At 45.9% G+C, this 21,019-nt stretch overlaps 1 protein-coding gene across 1 annotated transcript; it reads right to left on the reverse strand.

Moving 5' to 3' along the window:
• Positions 1-6,846: 6,846 nt before the first annotated feature.
• CALM1 (calmodulin 1) lies at positions 6,847-17,585 on the reverse strand. Its single transcript, XM_046007970.1, has 6 exons — positions 17,371-17,585; positions 14,468-14,498; positions 13,379-13,522; positions 11,139-11,245; positions 10,645-10,780; positions 6,847-10,460 (listed from the first exon to the last, which is right to left on the reverse strand). Exons 1-6 carry the CDS (start codon positions 17,371-17,373, stop codon positions 10,432-10,434), a joined length of 450 nt encoding a protein of 149 aa, XP_045863926.1. The 5' UTR covers positions 17,374-17,585; the 3' UTR covers positions 6,847-10,431.
• Positions 17,586-21,019: the final 3,434 nt, after the last annotated feature.

Here is a 21,019-nt window from a genome sequence, read left to right on the forward strand (position 1 = left end):
TGCCTGATCTCCTCATCCATCTCCAAAGAACTTTTTAATCCTGCAAAACTGAAACTTTACTCACTTCACAAGGATTCACCCTCCTCCCCTCTCTGGCATCCACACTGAAAGTCTACCTTCTCTGTGAGTTGATTACTCTAGGGACTTCGTGTTAGTGTATCATGTAGTATTTGTCCTTTTGTGAATGGCTTTTTTCACTTAGCCCAATGTCTTCAAGGTCCGTTTATGTTTCAGCGTGTGTCAGCACTTCCTTCCGTTTTAAGACTGAGTAATATCCCATTGTGTGTAGATACCACATTTTGTTTACACACTCCCCCACTGAGGGACACTCGGGTCTCTTCCACCTTTTAGCTGTTGTCAATAATGTTGCTACGGACACGAGTGTACAAACATCTGTCTGAGTCCCTTCTTTCACTTCTTTGGGGTATATACCCACAAGTGGGATTGCTACATTATAGGGTAATTCTATTTTTTAAGTTCTTACACACTGCCATACCATTTCTAATAATCTTTTCAGAGAGCCAACTATATGTCTTTATTGATCTTCTTTTTGGTACCTTTGTTTTGTGTTTCATTTTGTATTTTGTACCTGTGGTTATCTTTGATACTTTCCTTGTGCTCTCTTTGGACCTACTGTGTTCTTTTTTTTTTTTTTTTTTAAGATTTCATTCATTTATTTGACAGACAGAGATCACAAGTAGGCAGAGAGGCAGGCAGAGAGAGAGGAAGGGAAGCAGGCTCCCCACCAAGCAGAGAGCCCGATGCAGGGCTCGATCCCAGTACCCTGGGATCATGACCCGAGCCGAAGGCAGAGGCTTTAACCCACTGAGCCACCCAGGCTCCCCTGTGTTCTTTTTCTAACTTAAGTTGGATTTACCTTTTTTATTTTTGGCTTTTCTTCTTTTCAATTATGCATTTCTTTTTTTTTTTAAGATTTTTTTATTTATTTGACAGCACAAGTAGGCAGAGAAGCAGGCAGAGAGAGAGGGAAGCAGACTCCCTGCTGAGCAGAGAGCCCGATGTGGGGCTCGATCCCAGGACCCTGAGATCATGACCTGAAGGACCCTGAGATCATGACCTGAGCCGAAGGTGGAGACTTAACCCACTGAGCCACCCAGGTGCCCCCAATTATGCATTTCTAAGCTGTATCCTACAGTTTTGAAATGTAGAATTTTTTGTTTTCATTTGGTCCTAAACATTTTCTAGATTGTCATTATGATTTCTTTTAAGACCCATATATTATTAGAAATGGACTTTAATTTTCAAAGCAAATGGGTTTTCTTTAAAGTTTTTTTTTTTTTTTAGGGGCACCTGGGTGGCTCATTCGATTAAGCGTCTGCCATCAGCTCAGGTCACAATCTCAGGGTCCTGGGAAGGAGCACCACATTGGACTCCCCGTTCAGCAGGAAGCCTGCTTCTCTCTGTCCCTCTGCCTGCTGACCCCTCCCCGCTTATGCTGTGTGTGTGTGTTAAATAAATAAATAAAAATCTTTAAAAATTAGAAAGTTGCATTATTTTAATTATTTTTCATCCATTGCATTGTTATGAGATAACATGGTCAGTATGAAATATTTTTTAAATGTTTGTTGAGATTTAATTTATGATCTAATATATAATCAATCTTAATTCTTTAATGCCTTCTTATTAATTTCATTGTTAGTATTACTAGTTATTTATATACTTGTGTTTATAATTATATATTATAAAAATATAATAGTTTATTACATTATTAAGAACTAATTAGTATTTGTAATCTGAATTCTCTACTCGCTGGATAAAATGTTCTACCTATGCTCGAGATCAAATTTGTGAATTGTGTAGTTCAAATGTACTATTGTCTGCTTGTTTCCTAATTACTGGAAGAAGACTATTAAAATTTCTTTCATGATGGAGTTGTTATTCTTGTCAATTTTTGTTTTATACGTTGTTCTGCTAATGTCTGTATTCAAGTTGGTATATTTATTCACCGGCACGCCATTTGGCAGTTGTAGTTATTGAAGCTTCTTTGAAAAGCCTGCAGAAGCTCCTCAAAAGGTCGAGACTGAGCTCTGAACATTGTAGGCATCAAACCTGAGAACCAATAATCAGAATACAAGCCTCTCTCACACTTTCCCTTAATTGGCTGGCTCTCCCAGGAAGAAACAGGAGGGGAAAAAAAAAAAGTACGTTCAGAATTCTTCCCTGGTTACAGGTGGGCAGCCCAAACTGGAAGACCCAGCAGTTACACGCAGGGCTGAGTTAAAGGATCTGCCCTGTTTGAACAGCTGCATCCAGACCCTGCATTTCCTTCCAGAACCCTTGAAAAAAGATGAGCTTCCTTACGGTTTAGCCAACCATTGAGTCACTGCCTACTTCTGGGGTTTGGGGATGGGTCTCTAACCTGGAGTTGGAATCAGGGCTTGGGAGCCCCCTCAAATGACATGTTCCAGGTGAAGATGGAGTTTGGCAGAGAAGCGGGGAGGCAGGATGTGACCAGGTGGCTTTACTTTCCATGGTGTTAGACAGGTCTGGGCCATAGTCCAACCATACTAGAGAGAAGGGTTCCCAGCTGGGGACAGTGAGCATTTCTCAAGGGCTCGTCAGAATTCCGATAGAACCACAGGGGTTCCAGAAGAGAAGGAGCGGCAGGAGGCAGGCCTCTGCCGGAGATGGAAGGTAATGGGATATTGCCAGAGAACAAAGAGAGGGCATAACCACTGACCTCTCCCACCCATAGTCAACTGCCTCTGCTAAGATTGACTTTTAACAAGAATGGGACCGCCATCATTGTCCAGAGGAGACCCAGCCTGGAAGTGCCCAAAGACACTACAGATCTTCCCGTGTGGACACACCAAGGGAGAACACCAACAGACGCTTTCAGGCCTGGCCCCGCTGAGGGCCAAGTAGGCCCGCCCATTAGCTCTGGGGAACAGATACCAGAAGGCTAGACACGGGCGACTCTCATCAGGACTTCCAAAGGGATAAGGAGTCAATGCCTAAACAGAAGGTTTGTGTGTTTTTTAACAAAGAGAGGAAGTGGCTATTCCCTAGTGCCAGCATGAGCCAGATCCAACAAAGGAAACTGTAAACCTGGCCTCATTTTCTCCAGCAGTAACGGAGTTCACAACGCATGGAAGAAGAGAGCGTGTAGGCACCTTCCATGGGCTAGCCACCGTGCTAGAGGGTTTGTCACCCATTCACTCTTAACAGCCACCTTGAGGACACTAAAGCACAGAGCTGGCACCTGCCAAGTTGTGCCGCTTGGGAAAGCAAGATTTGACTGCAGAAATCTGTTTGAAGCCGGAATCTGGGCAAATTTCACTACATTGTGTTGATTCCTCTCACAGCAGTCTTAAAACCAGACCAAACCAAACGTCTCTTTGTTCTCTGGCAATATCCCATTACCTTCCATCTCCTGCACCCACCACCACCAACAACAAAAAATAAGAAGTAAATATTAAGCCCGAAAATGTAAGGAGGGGTGTGTGGAAGTGGAAAAAGGATTAGACGTCCTGTGTTATCTCTACCAGGCTGACGCAGAACCAGTGGGCAGAAGCTAAAAGGAAGAGGGCAACTATTAAGAACGTTCTCACACTTAGAACGGCTAAAAAGGAGATGTGCCAAATGGTCTTTATTAGGAGACTGGTTAACGAAAGTATACAATATTGATACAGCCAGCTCCTAAAAATTATATCCAAGAATTTAAGTATATGAGGAATGTCCAGTATAAAAAATGAAAGAGAGGAGAAAAAATTATGAATACATGATTCCATCTATATGAAATGTCCAAAATAGGTAAATCCAAAGACACACAAGGTAGATTCATGGTTGCCATGGGTAGGGGAAAGGGAGAATGGGGAGTGACTGCAACCAGGTACTTTTTGGGGTGAAAATGCTCTAAAATTCTATATTCATGGCCACACAATCTTGTGAATGTATTTAAAACCATTATTAAAAAGGTGAATTATGTGGAACATGAATCATATTTCAAGAAAAAAGAGTAAGGAACAAAATTTTATATTATATATGTATACAATATACAGAATAGGTAACTGTATCTAATAAAGAGAATCATGCTTAATTTTTTAAAACCATACCTACAGATCCCAATTTTGTGACTTCTATCTCTGCATCCATATCGTGAGACAAAATTCTGGAAGGAAATCCTAAGAGTTAACTATGTTTTACAGGGTAGTGGGGTCATTTGATAGCACAGATTTTATACAATAAACATTTCTTTTAGAATCAGAAACACACTTTTGTGAAAATGGGACTGGGCACCTGTAGAAGTGAAAAGCTTCTTATCTTGGTACATATTCCCAAAAATTTGAGAATCACCAGATATGGATATTTGCACGGAGAGTTTGACCTACAATGTATACAGTCCTTTTTTCTTTCTTTTTTTTTTTTTTTTAATAGTCTCCATGATGGGCTTAGAGCCAGTGTAGGGCTTGAACTCACAAGCCCGAGATCAAGACCTGGGCCAAGATCAAGAGTTAGACACTTAACTAACTGAGCCATTCAGGAACCCCTGGTCCAGTCCTTTTAACTAAAGTATTATTTTACAATTATTTTTTCATTTATTTTCTATTTTCGTTTTATAACCCATTACCTCAAATCTTGCCTCTGTAACCAATCTCTGTTGCGGTGGAGGGGGCGGATTCTTTTGCTATAAAACATAGTAATTAAAAAAGAAAGTTACAACTTGAAGGGTATACTGAGACCCAATAAGAGAAAGGAAATTTGTTTAAAAACAAACCGTCAGGGGCGCCTGGGTAGGTTAAGCCTCTGCCTTCGGCTCAGGTCATGATCTCAGGGTCCTGGGATCCAGCCCCACACTGGGCTCTCTGCTCAGCAGGGAGCCCCTTCCCCCCTATTTCTCTGCCTGCCTCTCTGCCCACTTGTGATCTCTCTCTCTCTGTCAAATAAATAAATAAAATATTTTTAAAAATAAAAAATAAATAAAAACAAACCATCCACGTTTCTATGCAGCCAGGATAGAAAGATGATGTAACAAAATTTAAGAAATTGTCTAACTAGTGGAAGAACCTCCAGATTTCTCCCTTTCATCTTCGTGAAAGTGAAAATAAAACTTTAAAATGAGACATTTCAAGTGCTCTCTGCGTGTGTAAATACACACTCACTCCAAAGGTTGTTGACGCGCCAGCAGCACATAATTCTTGTGAGGAAAGCGGCCACCTTTGTTTTTTTAAACCCACGTTCAAAGATTGTCCATGGGAGCGCAGGGAAAGCCAGCAGCTCCTCAGCCCTCCCCGGCTCTCCAGCGGGGTTCTGAAGCCTGAGCTGACTCCTCCCGCTCCCTGGCAGAGGGCTGAGGGCAGTGGGAGAGGAGCTCTAAGCTATAAAAAAACGCTCGAGTTTTATTTCCTTCTAAGGCGTCCTGAGTCAGTGGGTGCTCCAGCCCCCAGTGCCCGGGGAAGTTGAGCTCAAATCGGAAATGTGTGTGTGTGTCTGTTTCCTGAGCCGAAGCTGCTGAAAATCCAGAGGACGTTGCCTCTTGGACTGAATCTCTGCGCGCAGAGTGGGAGCTTCCTATTTCTGTCCTGGGAGGAGGATGGAAGTCACTTAATGATCAGTTTCTCTGACCCACGTTCCAGTATTACATCACAGTCTAACAGCGAGCTTACCCTCCGCGCTGCTCCCCACACGGAGCTGCTGACACTTTAAAAATCCCATTTGTCACCTCAAAGCATACAGCACGCCCACACTATTTTGCCTCCCACCCTTGAGGCTGCAATTTTTTTTTTTTTTTTTAGGTTTTATTTTTCATTTATTTGAGAGAGAGCACGGGCGAGAGAGCACAAGCAGGGGGAGGGGCAGAGGGAGAGGGAGAAGCAGACTCCCTGATGAGTGGGGAGCTGATGCGGGGCTGGATCCCAGGACCCCCGGGATCACAAGCAAGCTGAGGGTAGACCCTTAAGCAACTGAGCCCCCACCCCCACCTCCCGGCACCCCAGGCCACAGTTTCAACAAGTGATGCTTAGCTGGGTTGGTCAGAATCCCAGAAAGCCACTTAGTCCAATAATCTTGCTTTATCTGGGAAACTGAGGCCCAGAGAAGCAAAGTGTCTGCCCACAGCTACAGAGGAACAAAACCAAAACTAAGACCCAGTCCGAAAAAAAATGTCAGGGCAGAGGGTTCTGCCCCTAAGGCAGTGTCCACATCCTTTAATTCAGCTCCTGTATACAGGAGGAGCCAAATGTTTCCTGCGAGTGGGGCTCAAGCCTTCTGACCAAAGCAGTGGCTCTCCCTGTCATCTTGCCCCTTCTTTTCAGCCCTCTTGCTGCTTGTGTAGAAGGAAACAGGCAAGGCAGCCTGGAAAAGATCCTTCTGGAAACAGAAGCCTTTCCTGCTGCAGAACTCTGTCTAGGATCAGGGTGTGGACCAGGACTGATCAAGGGAAAGGTTTCAACCCCAGGGCTGGAAAGTTGCCTCCCGCCCCCTTTCCTTAGCTGCTCTGCTCTTGACACAGGGAGAGGTACATGCTTATGTAATTTAAAACTCCCATCCAATTTTTTAAAGTGTATTTCTCCATGTCATTCCTGAAAACCCTTGGGATTAACACTGAGGTGCATCTTTTTATGGTGGTGTGTTTTCCCACGTAGAGCAGACCTGGATACAGTAATAGGCCACGAGATCGTGTTCCACTGTCGGCTATGAACACCTGAACCTGAACTGAAAACTAGAGCAAAGCTGTCCCAGGGTGTGTCCGTGGGGTTTCTGGCCTCTCGCGCTTACCTACTGTCCTAGAGCCTGGGTGGAATTACATCCAGGGGCAGGTGTACCTTATTCATCAGGCAGAAGGGACTTGGGGGTACACAGAGCTAAAAACCTACACATTCGCAGTTAGAGATGAAAGGCTGCAGAAATGTTTATTGAATACAGTGCCAGGTTTATAAATAAAACTTATTTACAATTTCCATAGAGTTGGTCCCCCATCAGAGAGGTGGTTAAATCTCCAAACAGTTTATCTCAAGATTTACAGAAAACGTTCAAGTACATCTCCTTGTCCAATTGCCATGGTGAAGGGTAACTTCTGTTATCAGAACTACCGCCATCCTTGCTACGGACGTGGTTTAACGAACCTCGCAAGAGCTGGAGAAAGACCACACGCTCCACCCGCGCCGCTACCTTCTTACTCCAAGGGATCCAGACAGCGAAGGATTTCTGTCTCCTACAAGACAACCTCGAGGGATTGGAAAGAAAGAAAAATACTAACTTCCAGCTGAAGGGGATAGGTTAAGACACGTTCGTGGAAACTCGTCACTGTCGAAAGGGGGAATGTAGTTTGGATATATAATAATTAATTCCAATGTTTAAAATTAATTGAGTGAACCGAAGAGCAGACTTTGACCAAATTTACATTCTTTGTTGAGCAAGAAGTTCCCAGTATGCTGCGGGGCTGGTAATACGCGGCTACGCTGACGGGCCACAGCGGCACTCGGGAGGCCTACTGGACAGCCACTGGTCACAACACAGGTTACAGGTAGGAGTCAGACATGCATTTATAAAGAGAATATAAAAATATGTACAGTAGCTAATTTTCCATGTGTTTAAGTTGCCGAAAGACACCAATTGAAGTGTGCAAAAATTCATTTGTCTAAAAATCAGAAAAAGCCTTCCCTGGCAAGAGTGCGTCAAGAGCCCATCTGAAACATCGAGATGCATTTGCCTCACTCAACACCTACCCCCGACAGATGGAGAACAAAACTATGAAAGTGTTTGCCAAGGACTCAGCAGTTTCTAACGGCAAGTCTCAGGCTCAAGCGGGATGCCAGTTAAACTAGTCACTTTATATATATAAATATATGTATATTATTTATAGAGCAGTTAGAAGGGGCAAGAGTTTACAGGGAGGTGCTAACCAACTTTTAAGGGTACGGACCCAACACTCGGCTATTTCCTCTCACAAACGCATGCTGGAGCCTGCAAACACCCGATCTGGGCTGGTCTTCCCCTCAAAAGCCAGAGGGAAAACAGCTCCGGGGACCAGGCTGCCCCCTGCACCAAGATGGGACTCAGCACTCCCGGGGGGGGGGGTGGGGGGGGGGAGGGCTTCGCTTCCCATACAGGATGCTGGCCACGTTAAGAATCTGGTTTTTTCAAAAGCAGTCTTTTCGGAAGGGCTGTGGGACCACAAAAATGGAGCCCACCTGGCTTCTAGAAAGACTTGACAGAAGAGTTAAGACAGAAGGCAAAGTTTTAAAAAGTTAAATTACCCCCAAACTCTCTTTGAAACTACCAAGAAGCCATCGGACACAGGCCTGAGATGGGTCAACATGTGGCCTCCCAAAAAAGAAACATCCAGGAACACTGGTTCTCTCTCACCTGAAGAACCTCCAAGGTGTTCCTTCCAGATTCGGGGAATTGTCAAAGTCCCCTCCAGCTCCGTGTCTCCTCTACAACCACCCAGTCTAAGGACCAACGGCAGAAGTAGATGGGCGGGCTCCTCTCCACTGCTCTGACCTGTCCCTCTGGCAGGAAATCTAACAAGCTGCAAAACGCCAGACAGACAGGGAGTAGGAGAGGGAGAAGCCAAGGGTCTCTAAAAATCAGCCCTGAACACACCCATCTGGCTGCCAAGAGCTTCTCGCTGCCTCGGAAGCAGCCTGCCGTGGTTCCCTGGCAAATTAAAACCTCCCACAGACACTCAAAAACCCAACTCTCCTTCCTGGGGAGACACCAAATGCACATCCAGCCTACATTTCAGAAAAGAGTTCTGCACTAGACTCAATATTCCTTTAAAGGGGTTTTTAAAGCACACCAATCCCACTGCAAAGACCAGTACCAGCATCTCAGTTTTGGTTACAGGTTTATAATTAGACACAAAATCCCCTCCAGGCTCGAGTTTTACTTTCAAGCTGGAGGCTAGCATTAGTTCTGCTGGGGGGGGGGGGGGGGGAGAGAAAGGCAGGGAGGAAGCTAAGTCAACTTAACTTTGGAAGAAAAAAAAAAAGGAAAAGGAGGCCGAGGGAAGTCATCATCATAAATTAAAAATCATGACTCAAAGGTGACCGGTAGTGTCTTTTAGGCAGAAAGACTGGCTTAGAAGGGACTACTGCTTCTACCACACAGCAAGGATTAAATTACAGACAGACACACTAAATCATGTCTCTTTGCACAGATGGTCTCAAGTAGTTACATAAAACAGGTAATCAGCAGCACGATTTGAGAAGAACCCCTAAGTACATGCTTGAGAAAAAGTGTTTTTTTTTTCCTTCATTAAAGAGCGCCACTGCCTGAATTATCATTAAGTTAAACAGGGTTCACTCCCCCCCCACCCCGCCCCCCAGTGAAAATACAAGTTAAGACCTACATGTCCGTAGATAGGATGAAGCAATTGCTATCTGCCCAGTTTTAGGCAAGGTCTCAGGCTCAGAGGTTGATGCTGGGATGTCAGGAGGGAGGGAGGGCGGGAGAGCAAGAAGCCCAACGCTGGGCTGCGAGCTTTTAAAGGTACTGACCTCTCCTCCGACTGCCTTGTCCCCGTTGAGATCTCAGCTTTACAAAGCATTTAACACCACTTTAAGTTAATGGTCTTTTTTTATTGGAAAAAAAAAAAAAAAGACTAGCATTTACAACTTGGAATGGACGTAAATTGTAATTCCTTGATCAGCAATGTTGATGCCTGTGCTGAAGTCCACAGCCCCAGCCTACTCTGCTGGCTCCAAGTCATGGTTCAGGAGGTTTTAAAAACAGAGTCCAAAGATGCTCCCTTGGTAAAGGTTTGTGTTTTGGGTTTTTTTTTTTTTGAAATTTGTGTGAATGCTGACAGCCTGACACCCATGTCACTCCAGGACAACGCGGACAGCGCTAAACCAACATGTGCGGCATGCCACCCAGAGGAGTGTCATGGTCACCAAGGGTGGGGGCACCCAGAAGTACGAGAGGGCCGTCCTGCTAAGTGGGGCTACGTCTAGACAGCTTATCCTTCACCCATTTCTCTGCACAGCATCCTGAGGTAAACCAATTTAAAATGTTTGTTTTCAGTAAACCAGCTATGACAATTTATACTAACAAATTGAACTAGAACCCATTTGAAGAAGTTTTATATTTTTTTCATTTTTCGTTTTTAATACAAATGCCTGACTGTGCTCAATTGTCAAGCTGCATGCATGAAAAACTGGCCAGCCCAGTGTATTAATCATGAGCAAATGGAACTGCGAGGAGTCCACTAGGTGCTTCCTTATCATTAAGGTAGGACAAGTATTTATGTCGTAAAACTGATGTGTAGCTTGATCTTTAGGGGACAGGACCACCAACCAATACATGCAGATTTTGTGTGTGTGTGGACAGAAGGTACTTTTGACATTCAGTTTTGCTATATAGAAACAGAATGAGTAAATGAACTTTTTTTTTTTTGCAAGAGGTAAGTAAAAGATTCAATTTGATTCTTCTAGAAGGGGGGGGAAAGGAGTTGAAAGTAGGCCTTCATTTTGCAGTCATCATCTGTACGAATTCTGAAAAGACAAACAATCATAACTTGTGGTTATCTTCAAAAGCAGTTTGAATGAACACAACATCTCTACTCCGCATAAGGAAAATAAATAAAAATCAGGGTCTTGTGAAGCAGTTACTTGTTTCTAGATACCATAGGGAGGACTATTCAAAACTAAGCTGAAGAGACTAATGCAGCGTTTTTACCTTCATAGTTGACTTGCCCATCGCCATCAATATCTGCTTCTCTGATCATTTCATCTACTTCTTCATCTGTTAGTTTCTCCCCTAAGTTGGTCATGACATGACGAAGCTCTGCCGCACTGATGTAACCGTTGCCATCCTGTGAACGTCAAGCAGGTGCCACTGAGGGCGGTGGAGAGGGCTTCCCAAAGGGCACAGGCCACCCAGCTCCGGTTCCCCCACCAAGCGCGTGCCCTCAGCCAGCACCGAAATGCAGGGGCTTGGAAAACGCTAAGGAACTAAAAGCAGCAATCAAGAAGCTTGGTTCCAAATTCCCCACTGCTTATCATCATGCTCACCCTCGCCCAATTTAAGGCTGCTGAAGCTAAGTCGGCTTATTTCAAAGCAAGATCACCACAGAGGCCCAGGCGATTCAGTTTAAGTGTTCTAAGTAGTTCAGAAATGGTGGCAAAGCAGCGGGTCTCTAAGGACGGGCTGCTACTTGGACGCAGGATTACCTTGTCAAAGACTCGGAATGCCTCACGAATTTCTTCTTCGCTGTCTGTATCTTTCATTTTTCTAGCCATCATAGTCAAGAATTCCGGGAAGTCAATGGTGCCATTACCTCAAATGAGAAAACAAAAGCTCGCATAAAATGTATGTTGCCCGCAATGCTCCCCAGCAGGGAACATCTTCAAAGCACAACAAAGAAGGGTTAAGACTCACTCAGACAAACCGGTTGAGTTATTTATTTTACGAGGTTAAACCATGTGTAAGTCTCAACTGTTCAAATACTTCGCAGGGATTTCACATGACTCATGTAATTCAAACTAGTCATCAGCGCCCAGGAGAGCACTTCAGGATGCAAAGGAAACTGCACGTGGAGGTTCCTGACCACTAAAGGCGGTTGTGCAGTTCAAGAGAAGGCCTACAGCACCCTTCCATTCCTGCAGGAAGCCCCTGAGACAACACACCCCGCCCACCCTGACCCCGGGCTGAGGGTGAGCCCCTGGCCCCACCTCTGCCTTGGTTTGTGACCCTGGTCAAGACCCAGAACTGGCCTGCCAGTACAACAGAATGTTTTATGGAAGAAAAGGATTATGGAAGGAGGCAAAAACAGACTTTCTTATACCATGGACCATAAAGTATCACAGTCTTCCCCAGAAGGCGTCTCCTGCCCACATTCTGATGATAAGTCACCTAATCATTTTTTTCTCTAGCTCAGGATCTTTACTTTCCCAGTAAGGGCAAGGCTCGGAAGTGTTTTCATAGCTCAGGCCACTACCACTTAGGGAACTGGGTCGGAACAGCCTGTTCTATGGCCGGTATTCTAAATAAGTTCCCCTCTAAAGCTAAGAGTTGGCGAGCACCCCCAAAAACAAAGACAATTAACAGTATAACTTAAATTAAACGGAAACAAAATTAAATGGGAAAAAGCCCTGGGTTAAAATACTCATTTTCACCAGTACCTTTAAATCAAAGTGATTCAGAAATCCCTTTGGCCTTCAAAATTTTAAAGCATTATGATATTCACACAAGACAAAGTAAATTATTTTAAGTACTATCTCATAACTACGCAGAGAAGACAACCTTGGGCATTATGTTTACTCATTACTAGATTCTGTAGCCTGAGACAGTTTCTCCTTCCTTGCTCCATACAATCTAAGGGCCTAATACACTTTGCCAGTCCGTAAGCACCATTTCCCAGGGTTCCCATAAAACAGGGGGTGGCCACCCCATGTTCCCAGATGGCCAATCATCTTAGCAGTCAACCAAGAGGGAATTTTGAACTACCCCTTTTCCAGAACATTGATAAGGACAAAAATTCTTTTCAAAGTAGCTTGAATGGGCTGAAATCACTTGTTAAAGAGCTCACCCAGCTTCTCAATGTGCATGACCAGACAAATTTAATTCTACTTTATCACTTTATGATACCACATTTGTTTAAACGGTTACTCTCAAGCCAATCGTCTAGAAAATAGTCTAGATCCAAACTGCTTATTCTTAGCTCATTTTTTAAAAATTTCCCATGTTCTACGATGTCATATATTATCTGCATGTACATGGTTTCCAAAAGGACAGCTTTTTGAGAAGGAAATACTCAAAAACTGCTTCCTGAGAAGTGAGCAGTAGAAGGTCCACTGTCCACTGCTCTAGAGTCCAGAAGAATCGGTGACCAACTGGTGACCCTGTTACAAGGGATACTGCTTATTCCTTCTTGCTCTGTACTTTACTCATCTTCCCCTTCTGTTAGGTTCTATAATCTACTCCCTACAGTTTTCAAGCCCTCCATGTCCATGCTTTATATGACCCTCAAAATTCTCTGTAATAAACACATCTACAGCTCATGCTGTCTGTACTCAACTTGACACTAAAGTCTAAGGGTCTCTCCTTCCACTTCACTTCCCACTCCTCTTGGAGACAGTCAGCTTTTAGAAAAGGTCTATGGCTTCTTATTTTTACTTCCCCAAAGGACTCAGTGGAGACTCATGGGCCAGTTGATAAAAAAGACTGAGCTGTAGGTCACGGCAAGTAGAAAAGAACAATACGCCGATCTGATCCAGGAAACATTCTAGACAGTGAGCACAGCCAAAGGCAGGCCCATAATCTTCTATTTTCATTGTCAGCCGCCGTCAGGCAACCACCGAAAGGATCGTTGCACATTTGCTTTGCTCTGGGGACCTGAAAGACAATCTTGTGACATGTCTGAACTTGAATTACACAACACTGGCACTCATTCATAGGTCTGAGCCCTCACCGTCAGCATCCACCTCGTTGATCATATCCTGCAATTCGGCTTCTGTTGGGTTCTGACCCAGTGACCTCATGACAGTTCCAAGTTCCTTTGTTGTGATGGTGCCGTCGCCATCTTTGTCAAATAGGGAGAAAGCTTCCTTGAACTCTGAAAACAGAAGTTTACCCTTTAGAATGACTGTCTTTACCCAACCCAGCTACAGCACACACTTCCCTGGGGCTTGCCAAAGCAAACCATCCAAGTCTGCAACTTATCAGAAACTGCCTCGTCTTTATCTCCTGAAATAAAGACCACAATAGTCCTATTGGACCGGCCTTCATCCGCAGTCCCTGAAGCAGACACTGCTCCTGGTAACTGGTTCCATAAAACCACACAGTACTCTCACATTTTTAAAGAACACTAAACTTTAAACACACTTAAATTAGTCCTCAGTCCAATCTGACAAGTGAAGATTAGTCCCCGTGCTCCCCTAAGGCCATAGGAATGCCTTTCACAGCAACATGAAGGGGTTACTAGAAATGCACCCTCCCAGGGAACCAGAGTGCTCTCTCTATATGGCACTTATTTCAAAGGCATCCCTGCATTCCCAATGGCATTTTCCTAAAGAAAAATCATCTCCAAAGAGTCCTCCAAGGAATACTCAAAAGCTAGAATCTAAACTGACTCCCTTTCCAATTATTACAGCAGAACTAACCCTCATGTCCACCCATTCCTGTGTATTTTCAAAGAGCGAGCACGAGCCTTCATGGTGAATTAGGAAAAGACCTGTGGCCTAAGAATACTGAACTCCGCTGTGAGCAGCAGGCTCCGGGAACTCCCACCACATGCAAAGCCGTGACCGGCATGAGCCAGTCAAACACGCCAGAGTGGAACAAGGATTCCCAGCTCCACGTCCACACGGCCTCTGACACGCTGGCAAGGAACGAACACCTGACCTAAATATTTCTGCTTCTTGCTTCCATTTAAATAAATTCTTAAGAAACTGCTCAAATTATAGTGGGGTGGGGGTGGGAGGGAAGGGTCAGAGAAGTTCTCCAAAAGGAGTCATGCCTCGTTCTGGCCTAAGGGGACCCCCTGAAGTCATCCACTTACCAGCGATCTGTTCTTCGGTCAGCTGATCAGCCTACGTAAAGAAAGCAGAAGTGTACCTCAGTGCATGAGCGTTGATGGAGAGCAGCAGAGTTTTCTCAATTATACTTTTGATACTGACCTTTCAAAAATCACTCTTTCAAAAAAAACAGCGGTGAAACTGCTAGCCACTGAATGAAAACAATGAGAACAAAGGGAACACTTTTTGCTATTTCAAAAAACAAAGGATGACAAGTGACACTTCACTTCAGGTGTTCTTTGCTGAGCCCATGGCTAATGCACTCTGAGGTCTAACGAGGAAGGGTCAGTTCATAATTTGAAAAATGGCACCTCTAGTGGCAAAAGGCCCCACCACAGCGGAGGCAGCGGCCAGCTCAGAGAAAGGAGAGCGCCACCTACTGCGCCAGGGACACCGCAGTCCCCCCTTCCATCGGAGGATGCCAGCCTGACGGCTGCTGTCACCACCGCCAGGATCTTGGCCAGGGGCAGGCTTTTAGCGCACCTTGCGCATTGCTGAGGGCGCTCCAAAATCTCCAAATAGGCGTTACATAATGGCCTTGGGTTGGATTAACAGGCTTCCGTATCTCTTTTATGAAATACAATTAAGTGAAAAATATAAATATACCGCAATGGGTCACCCCCACCAACTTCATTTCCATGCAATAAATGCTTTTCCATTTAAATTAGGCAGTTATTTATGAAAAGCCCCCCATTCATAAGGGCTGGTGCCCTCAGTCAAATTATCTTTGATAAAGAAGCCAGGAAAAAATGCAACCATCCTACTACTGAGCTGTTACAAAACTGCAAACGTGAAGTACCCACAAAGGTACGAAATAATTATGAGACTCTACCATGTCTTTTTTGGAAAAAGAGCAACTACTAACTTTGCTAGAGAATATTCACCAATTTTCAGCATGACAGAAGAGCTGCTCGGAATAAACCCACTTTATTCAGGTGGTGATGGCCACGCAGGTTATTTGCACTTGTTTTGTCTGGTCCCTGCAACACCCAACCTGTGACCTGTACCTGGGGGGGGTGGGGTGCGGGGGGTAGGGGGGAGCTTCCAGAATGCTAAGAGAGCTAATAAGTATTTTTATTTTAATGAAGGACGTCTAAGGAAGCCAGTTACAAAATAAGTCCTAATAGAAAGCTAACCACGTTACGTTTACACTGATCTTAAATGAAAACTTTCCCATATGTGCGGTGTTCCAATATGCTGATTTGGGGGAAAACTTATTTTTTCAAATTAGAATTAGGTCTTCCTTCCTTTCTACCCCCCTCACCGGAAGGCGGTTTTCTTTATATTGCATGAAGGAGACACGATGATTTACGTAATGCCAGGACAACGTAATGCCAGGACAACATCTGTCTTTGTACCACAGGAAGCCCTGCCACACCTCGCACGAGAGCTGTCACCTAACCAGGGAGAAGAACAGTCCCACCTCACCGCAAAACTCTCCTGGTAAGAGAGCTTTCCGAGAGCATCAGCCTTCCTCGACAAAGAAATACCCACCCCCAAATCGCTCTGGTCTAAAGGGCAAAGGTGCCCTGAACCTGTCGGGAGCCATCTCCCCATCCCGCCAAGCCAGAAAGCGCTGTGGGTGATGTCAGCCCAGCCCGCCCAGGGAGGAAGGGGCCTGAAGAAAACACACCCAGCCAGGCGCACAGGCGCATCTGGCAATCTAGAGGCTGCAGAGAAAGCGGAAACGTGGAGGGCATCTCCCTGCGGACTGCAAAGTGGCGAGGGGCCAGGCAGGGGTGCGTGCCCCAAGAACAGGCGGGATGCGGAGGAACGAGGGAGCCCCAGGGTGGGGGCACCGCCCTTCCCTGGCCAGGATCATCCCCCACTCCCACCCCCGCTCCGGGACCGCGCGGCGAGAGGGGGCCAAGCCCGCCCCGCGCCTCCCACCCGCTTCTGCTCCCCCAGGCGGCGAGCCGCACCGCCGCCTCCTCCCGGAGCAGAAACTTTGCGTCTCTAATGGAAACCGAGCCGCGCGCCAGCTCCCTCCTCCCCCGCCCCCCCCGCCCCAATTAGCTCGAGCTGAGCGCCTCCCTCGGGAAGGGACCTCCGGGGTACAGAGGATCAAGCACGCCTTCACTGCCGCACTGGGTGGGGAGCTGCAGGGGTGCGAAACATGGGGACACGAGCCCCAGCCACACGACGGGGCCCCGCCCGGTCGCAGGGCGGCCGGCCCGCCGCTTCCGCCCTCTCCGCCCCCCACCCCTCGCCTTCCTGCCCCCACCCCACCCTTCCCCGGCTCCTTCCTTCCCAACCCACGCCCGCGCCGCGCCCCCCGGGAGGGAGGAGGAATAGCTGCTGAGCCAGGGCGCCCTGCGGGGTCGTCGGGTGGGGGAGGAGGTGGACGCGGACTGAGCCCCCCACGCCCGGGCCGAAGCAATGTGCGCCACGGGCTAGGTCGGGCCCATTCATTCTCCGCAGCCCGCCCGACCCCCCGACTCAGAGCCTAGGGTGGAGGACGGCGGGGGGGGGGCTCAGGGGAGGGATCGAATGCCCGGCCCCGCCCGGCTCCCCCGCCCCCCGGGGCCCCGGCCCAGGCGCAGCGCTGCGGGAAGCCCGGGTGCGGCGCGCTGGATGCAGTGCTGCGGGGCTGGGGGAGGGGGTGGATGCGGAAGGCCCCCGTGCAGCTGCAGCTGGAACCCCTGTCCGCCGACAGCCCACGGCCAAGTCCAGCTCTAAGAGGGACCAAAATTTAAATAAGAAACCCTGGCCGAGAAAAGCGAAATGCAAATCCAAAATGCGTCCTCCTTAACTGCAACTGCTGCGTAACACCCGGAAAAGAGAGAGAAAAAAAACCCACGGCGAAAATAGGGGGGGCGCTGAACTCAAAATTTTGGAAGAAATGGGCAGACAGCTGCTACGCCGCCGTTTACCACTCCCGACCTACCATGGTGCGAGCGAAGGGAAGAAGAGCAGAGGGAGCGAGGGTGGCTGCACCAGCGCAGGGGCTGTGACCGCGAGGGTGCCTCCGCTGCTGTTGCTGCTGCCGCTGCTAAGGCGCGATGTGCGCTCAGCGTTGTGCCGATGCCGCCGCCCGACTGCGAGTAACGGCGCCGCGCCCGCGAGACTCCCAACACCACTGCCGAAGTGCGGGGCTGAGCCCGGCGGTATATATACGGCGCTCCGTATCCCTCCGCCACGGCGGTGCCGGCTAGCTCGGAGCGGAGCTGGGAGGGCCGGGCCTCGCCAGGTTGGCCCCGCCCCCGTCGCGCCCCGCCTCCCGCCTCCCGCCTCCCGCCTCCCTCCTCCCGGGCGCCAGTCGCGGGCCCAGCCTGGGGCCCCGGGACTCGACGGGTTCCGAGAGAAGCGAGAGGTCGTGGGGTTGGGGCCGACGCAGGAGCAGGTGGGGCGAGGAATTCCCGGAGACTCCTGTCTGGGGCTGGACTAGGGCAGAGTGTCTCCACAGCCCCGACCTGGGGCGGCCCTGGACGTGAGAAACTATCCGCCTCTCACCCCAGCCCCACCTCCACCTGTGGGGACACCCCCACTCCCCGGACTTCACATCTTTTACACCTTCTCCTGGCGCAGCCGGGTTCCCCGGGCCCCGCGCCCCGGGGTCTCCAGCTGACCGCCTTCCTTTCGGGATGTTTCAGGAGGTCCTGGGGCAGGGGACGTCCGCGGGAGGCTGGGGACAGAGGAATTGACTGCACACTTTCCCCTGCCTTGGAGAGGGTCTGGAAGGGGCATAGCAGTTTTCCTTTCGCAAGAAATTCATCAGATGTCTTTTTTCTTTTAAAAATTTGAAGCAATTTCTGAAACATAATATACGCCAAGTTGCTAAATCTGTGTCATGCTCATATGCTTAGCCAGTCTTCTTTTAATTTTTTCACGTTTCCACTGAATATTTTGTATGCCTGAATAATATTTCTACCTTAACTGTTTTGTTTCCTACGGAAAATACTATTCATCCTGGCTCTGGTCTTAACTGAAATTAATGTACCCGTGTGAATCTTCCATAGACCTTAAAACCCATGCTTTGATTTCTGTTTTTTCCTAATTTTCCCGGTCCTGAGAGGGATCAGATCTTCATTCATAAAAACAAAGAAGGGAAAAAAAAAGGCACTTAGAATCCCCTAGATTAGAGCTGGAACAAACTGCAAGTTGTTTCTACAATGGAACTAGATTTTATTTTAATGTACAATCTTGTTTCTGTTCCTCTCTTTAAAATATTTTATCTTTAATAAATGTTTTCAGTTTTTCTGTAAACTAGAAAAAGAGCAATTTCTGTTATTAATTTGAAATCAGAACTTGTAAAAATCTTGACAAAATGCTGCAGTTAGTTTTCTTGCCAAGGCAGCACAGAGAATTTGATCTTTTGTTTACAGGGCCTGGGCAACAGTTGCAATTTATCATTTGTTTACTCTTTCAGAGAATGTGCAAAGTGTGTAATTGACAAACTGCTAGAAAAGGCTCCCCTTGGTGACGTTTTCTTCCGGCTTTGACAAAATTTGCAGAAAGAGGTGTTTTAAAAGGAAAAATGTTCAGGCATATTGCAGATGCCACAAGACTTCTGGGATAACCTCTGTCGAACTGTTCTTACTGCTGTTCTTTCTGAAATGCTGCAGAAAGGGTGAACCTGCTGTTCAGTTTAAAGAGAGGCTGCAGCAGCAAGCCAGGGAATGGTGTTGCCTTCTCTCTGCAGATTAAAAAGACATAATTTACTTCACAAATCAGTCAATCATCATCGTCGTCGTCCTCCTTCTCTTCCTCTTCTTCTTCATCTTGTGCTTGCTCATGGCAGGAAACCTGAGTGGGAGAGTTGGAAATAGTAAAATAGAGGGAAAGGGACTAATACGAAGTCAATTTAAAGAATATTCAATAATCTGGTGAGTTACAAGTCTAAATGGCCAGATACATCTTAAAACTGCTTCATTTCTAAAGGAATTTGTATTCTTTTCATATAGTACTTAGTGAAATACATTTCAAAATACTGTACACATTGTATAAGTAAGGGGAAATAATGGCCTGGAAATGAAATGTGTTTAGTTATTAAGGATTCATTAGCTTCTGTCTTCCATTCCTTATAATTATTTTGGTTAAATTGCTATAATCCATGATTTTGAAAATAATATTTCTCCCTGTCATTTAACCAACTTCACCCAGATAAAAAGCTTTGAAACTTTTCATGATGTTACTTGCTAAAAACTGTATATTTTAGAATTATTTTACTCATTATAGAATTCATAATTCTGGTTCTTTATATGGTTTTACTAGCTTAAGTTCTCTTTTGATAATTCTTTAATGTATCAAAGCACATCTCACCTTTCAAGTCTACTGAGTTTGTAGTGAGGTCATGCTTTAGTTTTTTGGCTAGTTTGACACACTGAAATATGAGAAGGCCAGTGACTTGCCCAAGATCTTACTGTGAGTCAAAGATGGAGCGTAAAACAGCATAGACCCTTGCGTGGGACTCTAATATTGGATTATATATTAGCGAAATCAATATCTGAAAACTTTAAACATACAATGTGAAGGATTTGCCTATTTCATGAAGCAGATTCTTTTACCTAGATGATCACTAGGCTTTCATTAAAGTCAAACAGACTCTTCATTATTTAAATTCAATGAATTAACATATAACGTGTTATTAGTTTCAGAGGTAGAGGTCAGTGATTCATCAGTATTATATAGTCCCCAGTGCTCATTACATCACATGCCCTCCTTCATGTCCATCACCCAGTTACTCCATCCCCCCCACTCACTTCCCCTCCAGCAACCCTCAGTTTATTTCCTGTGACTAAGAGTCTCTTATGGTTTGATTAGATTCTTTTTTTTAATACTAATATTTTCACACTTAATCTTAACCAAAAAGCTGAGAAGCCATTTTATCATAATTTTTTTTTAAAGATTTTATTTTTAGGGGTGTCTGGATGGCTCAGTCAGTTAAGTGGCCAGCTCTTGATTTCAGCTCAGGTCATGATCTCATGGTTGAGAGATTGAGCCCCCATGCTGGGCTCCAGGCTCAGTGTGGAGCCTGCTTGAGATTCTCTCTCCCTTTCCCTCTGCCCCTCCCACTCATCCTCTCTCTCCCTCTTTTTCTGTCTCTGAAATGGGTATATAAATCTTTAAAAAAGAAAGAAAGAAAACAACTTCTGCTGAGCATTGACTACGGCCAGCCCTTGTGCTAAATGTATTATTTCATTCTCCTGCCCGTCCCATGAGGCAGGTATTGTTATCCTTATGTGGAAGCAGGCACTAAGAGATTCAGTGATTTTCCTAATTTAAGTGGAAGAACCCCAATATCTAGCTCCGAGCTCTTTGGACATAACACTGTAACTATTTCCTGTAATTTAATAAAATGTATTTTTAATTTAATTTTCTGGAGAGGAAGAACAAAGATTAAGATTAAAATCTGTTTTTAGGAGGGCCTGGCTGATAGAGCATGTGACTCTTAATTTTCGGGTTATGAGTTCTAGCCCCACGTTGGGTGTGGAGATTACTTAAAATTAAAATCTTCAAAAAAATTTAAATTTGTTTTTTAAAGAAATACTTCTTGGGGCGCCTGGGTGGCTCAGTGGGTTAAAGCCTCTGCCTTC

This window comes from Meles meles, chromosome 6 (assembly GCF_922984935.1).
Source record: "Meles meles chromosome 6, mMelMel3.1 paternal haplotype, whole genome shotgun sequence".
Classification (NCBI taxonomy): Eukaryota; Metazoa; Chordata; class Mammalia; order Carnivora; family Mustelidae; genus Meles; species Meles meles.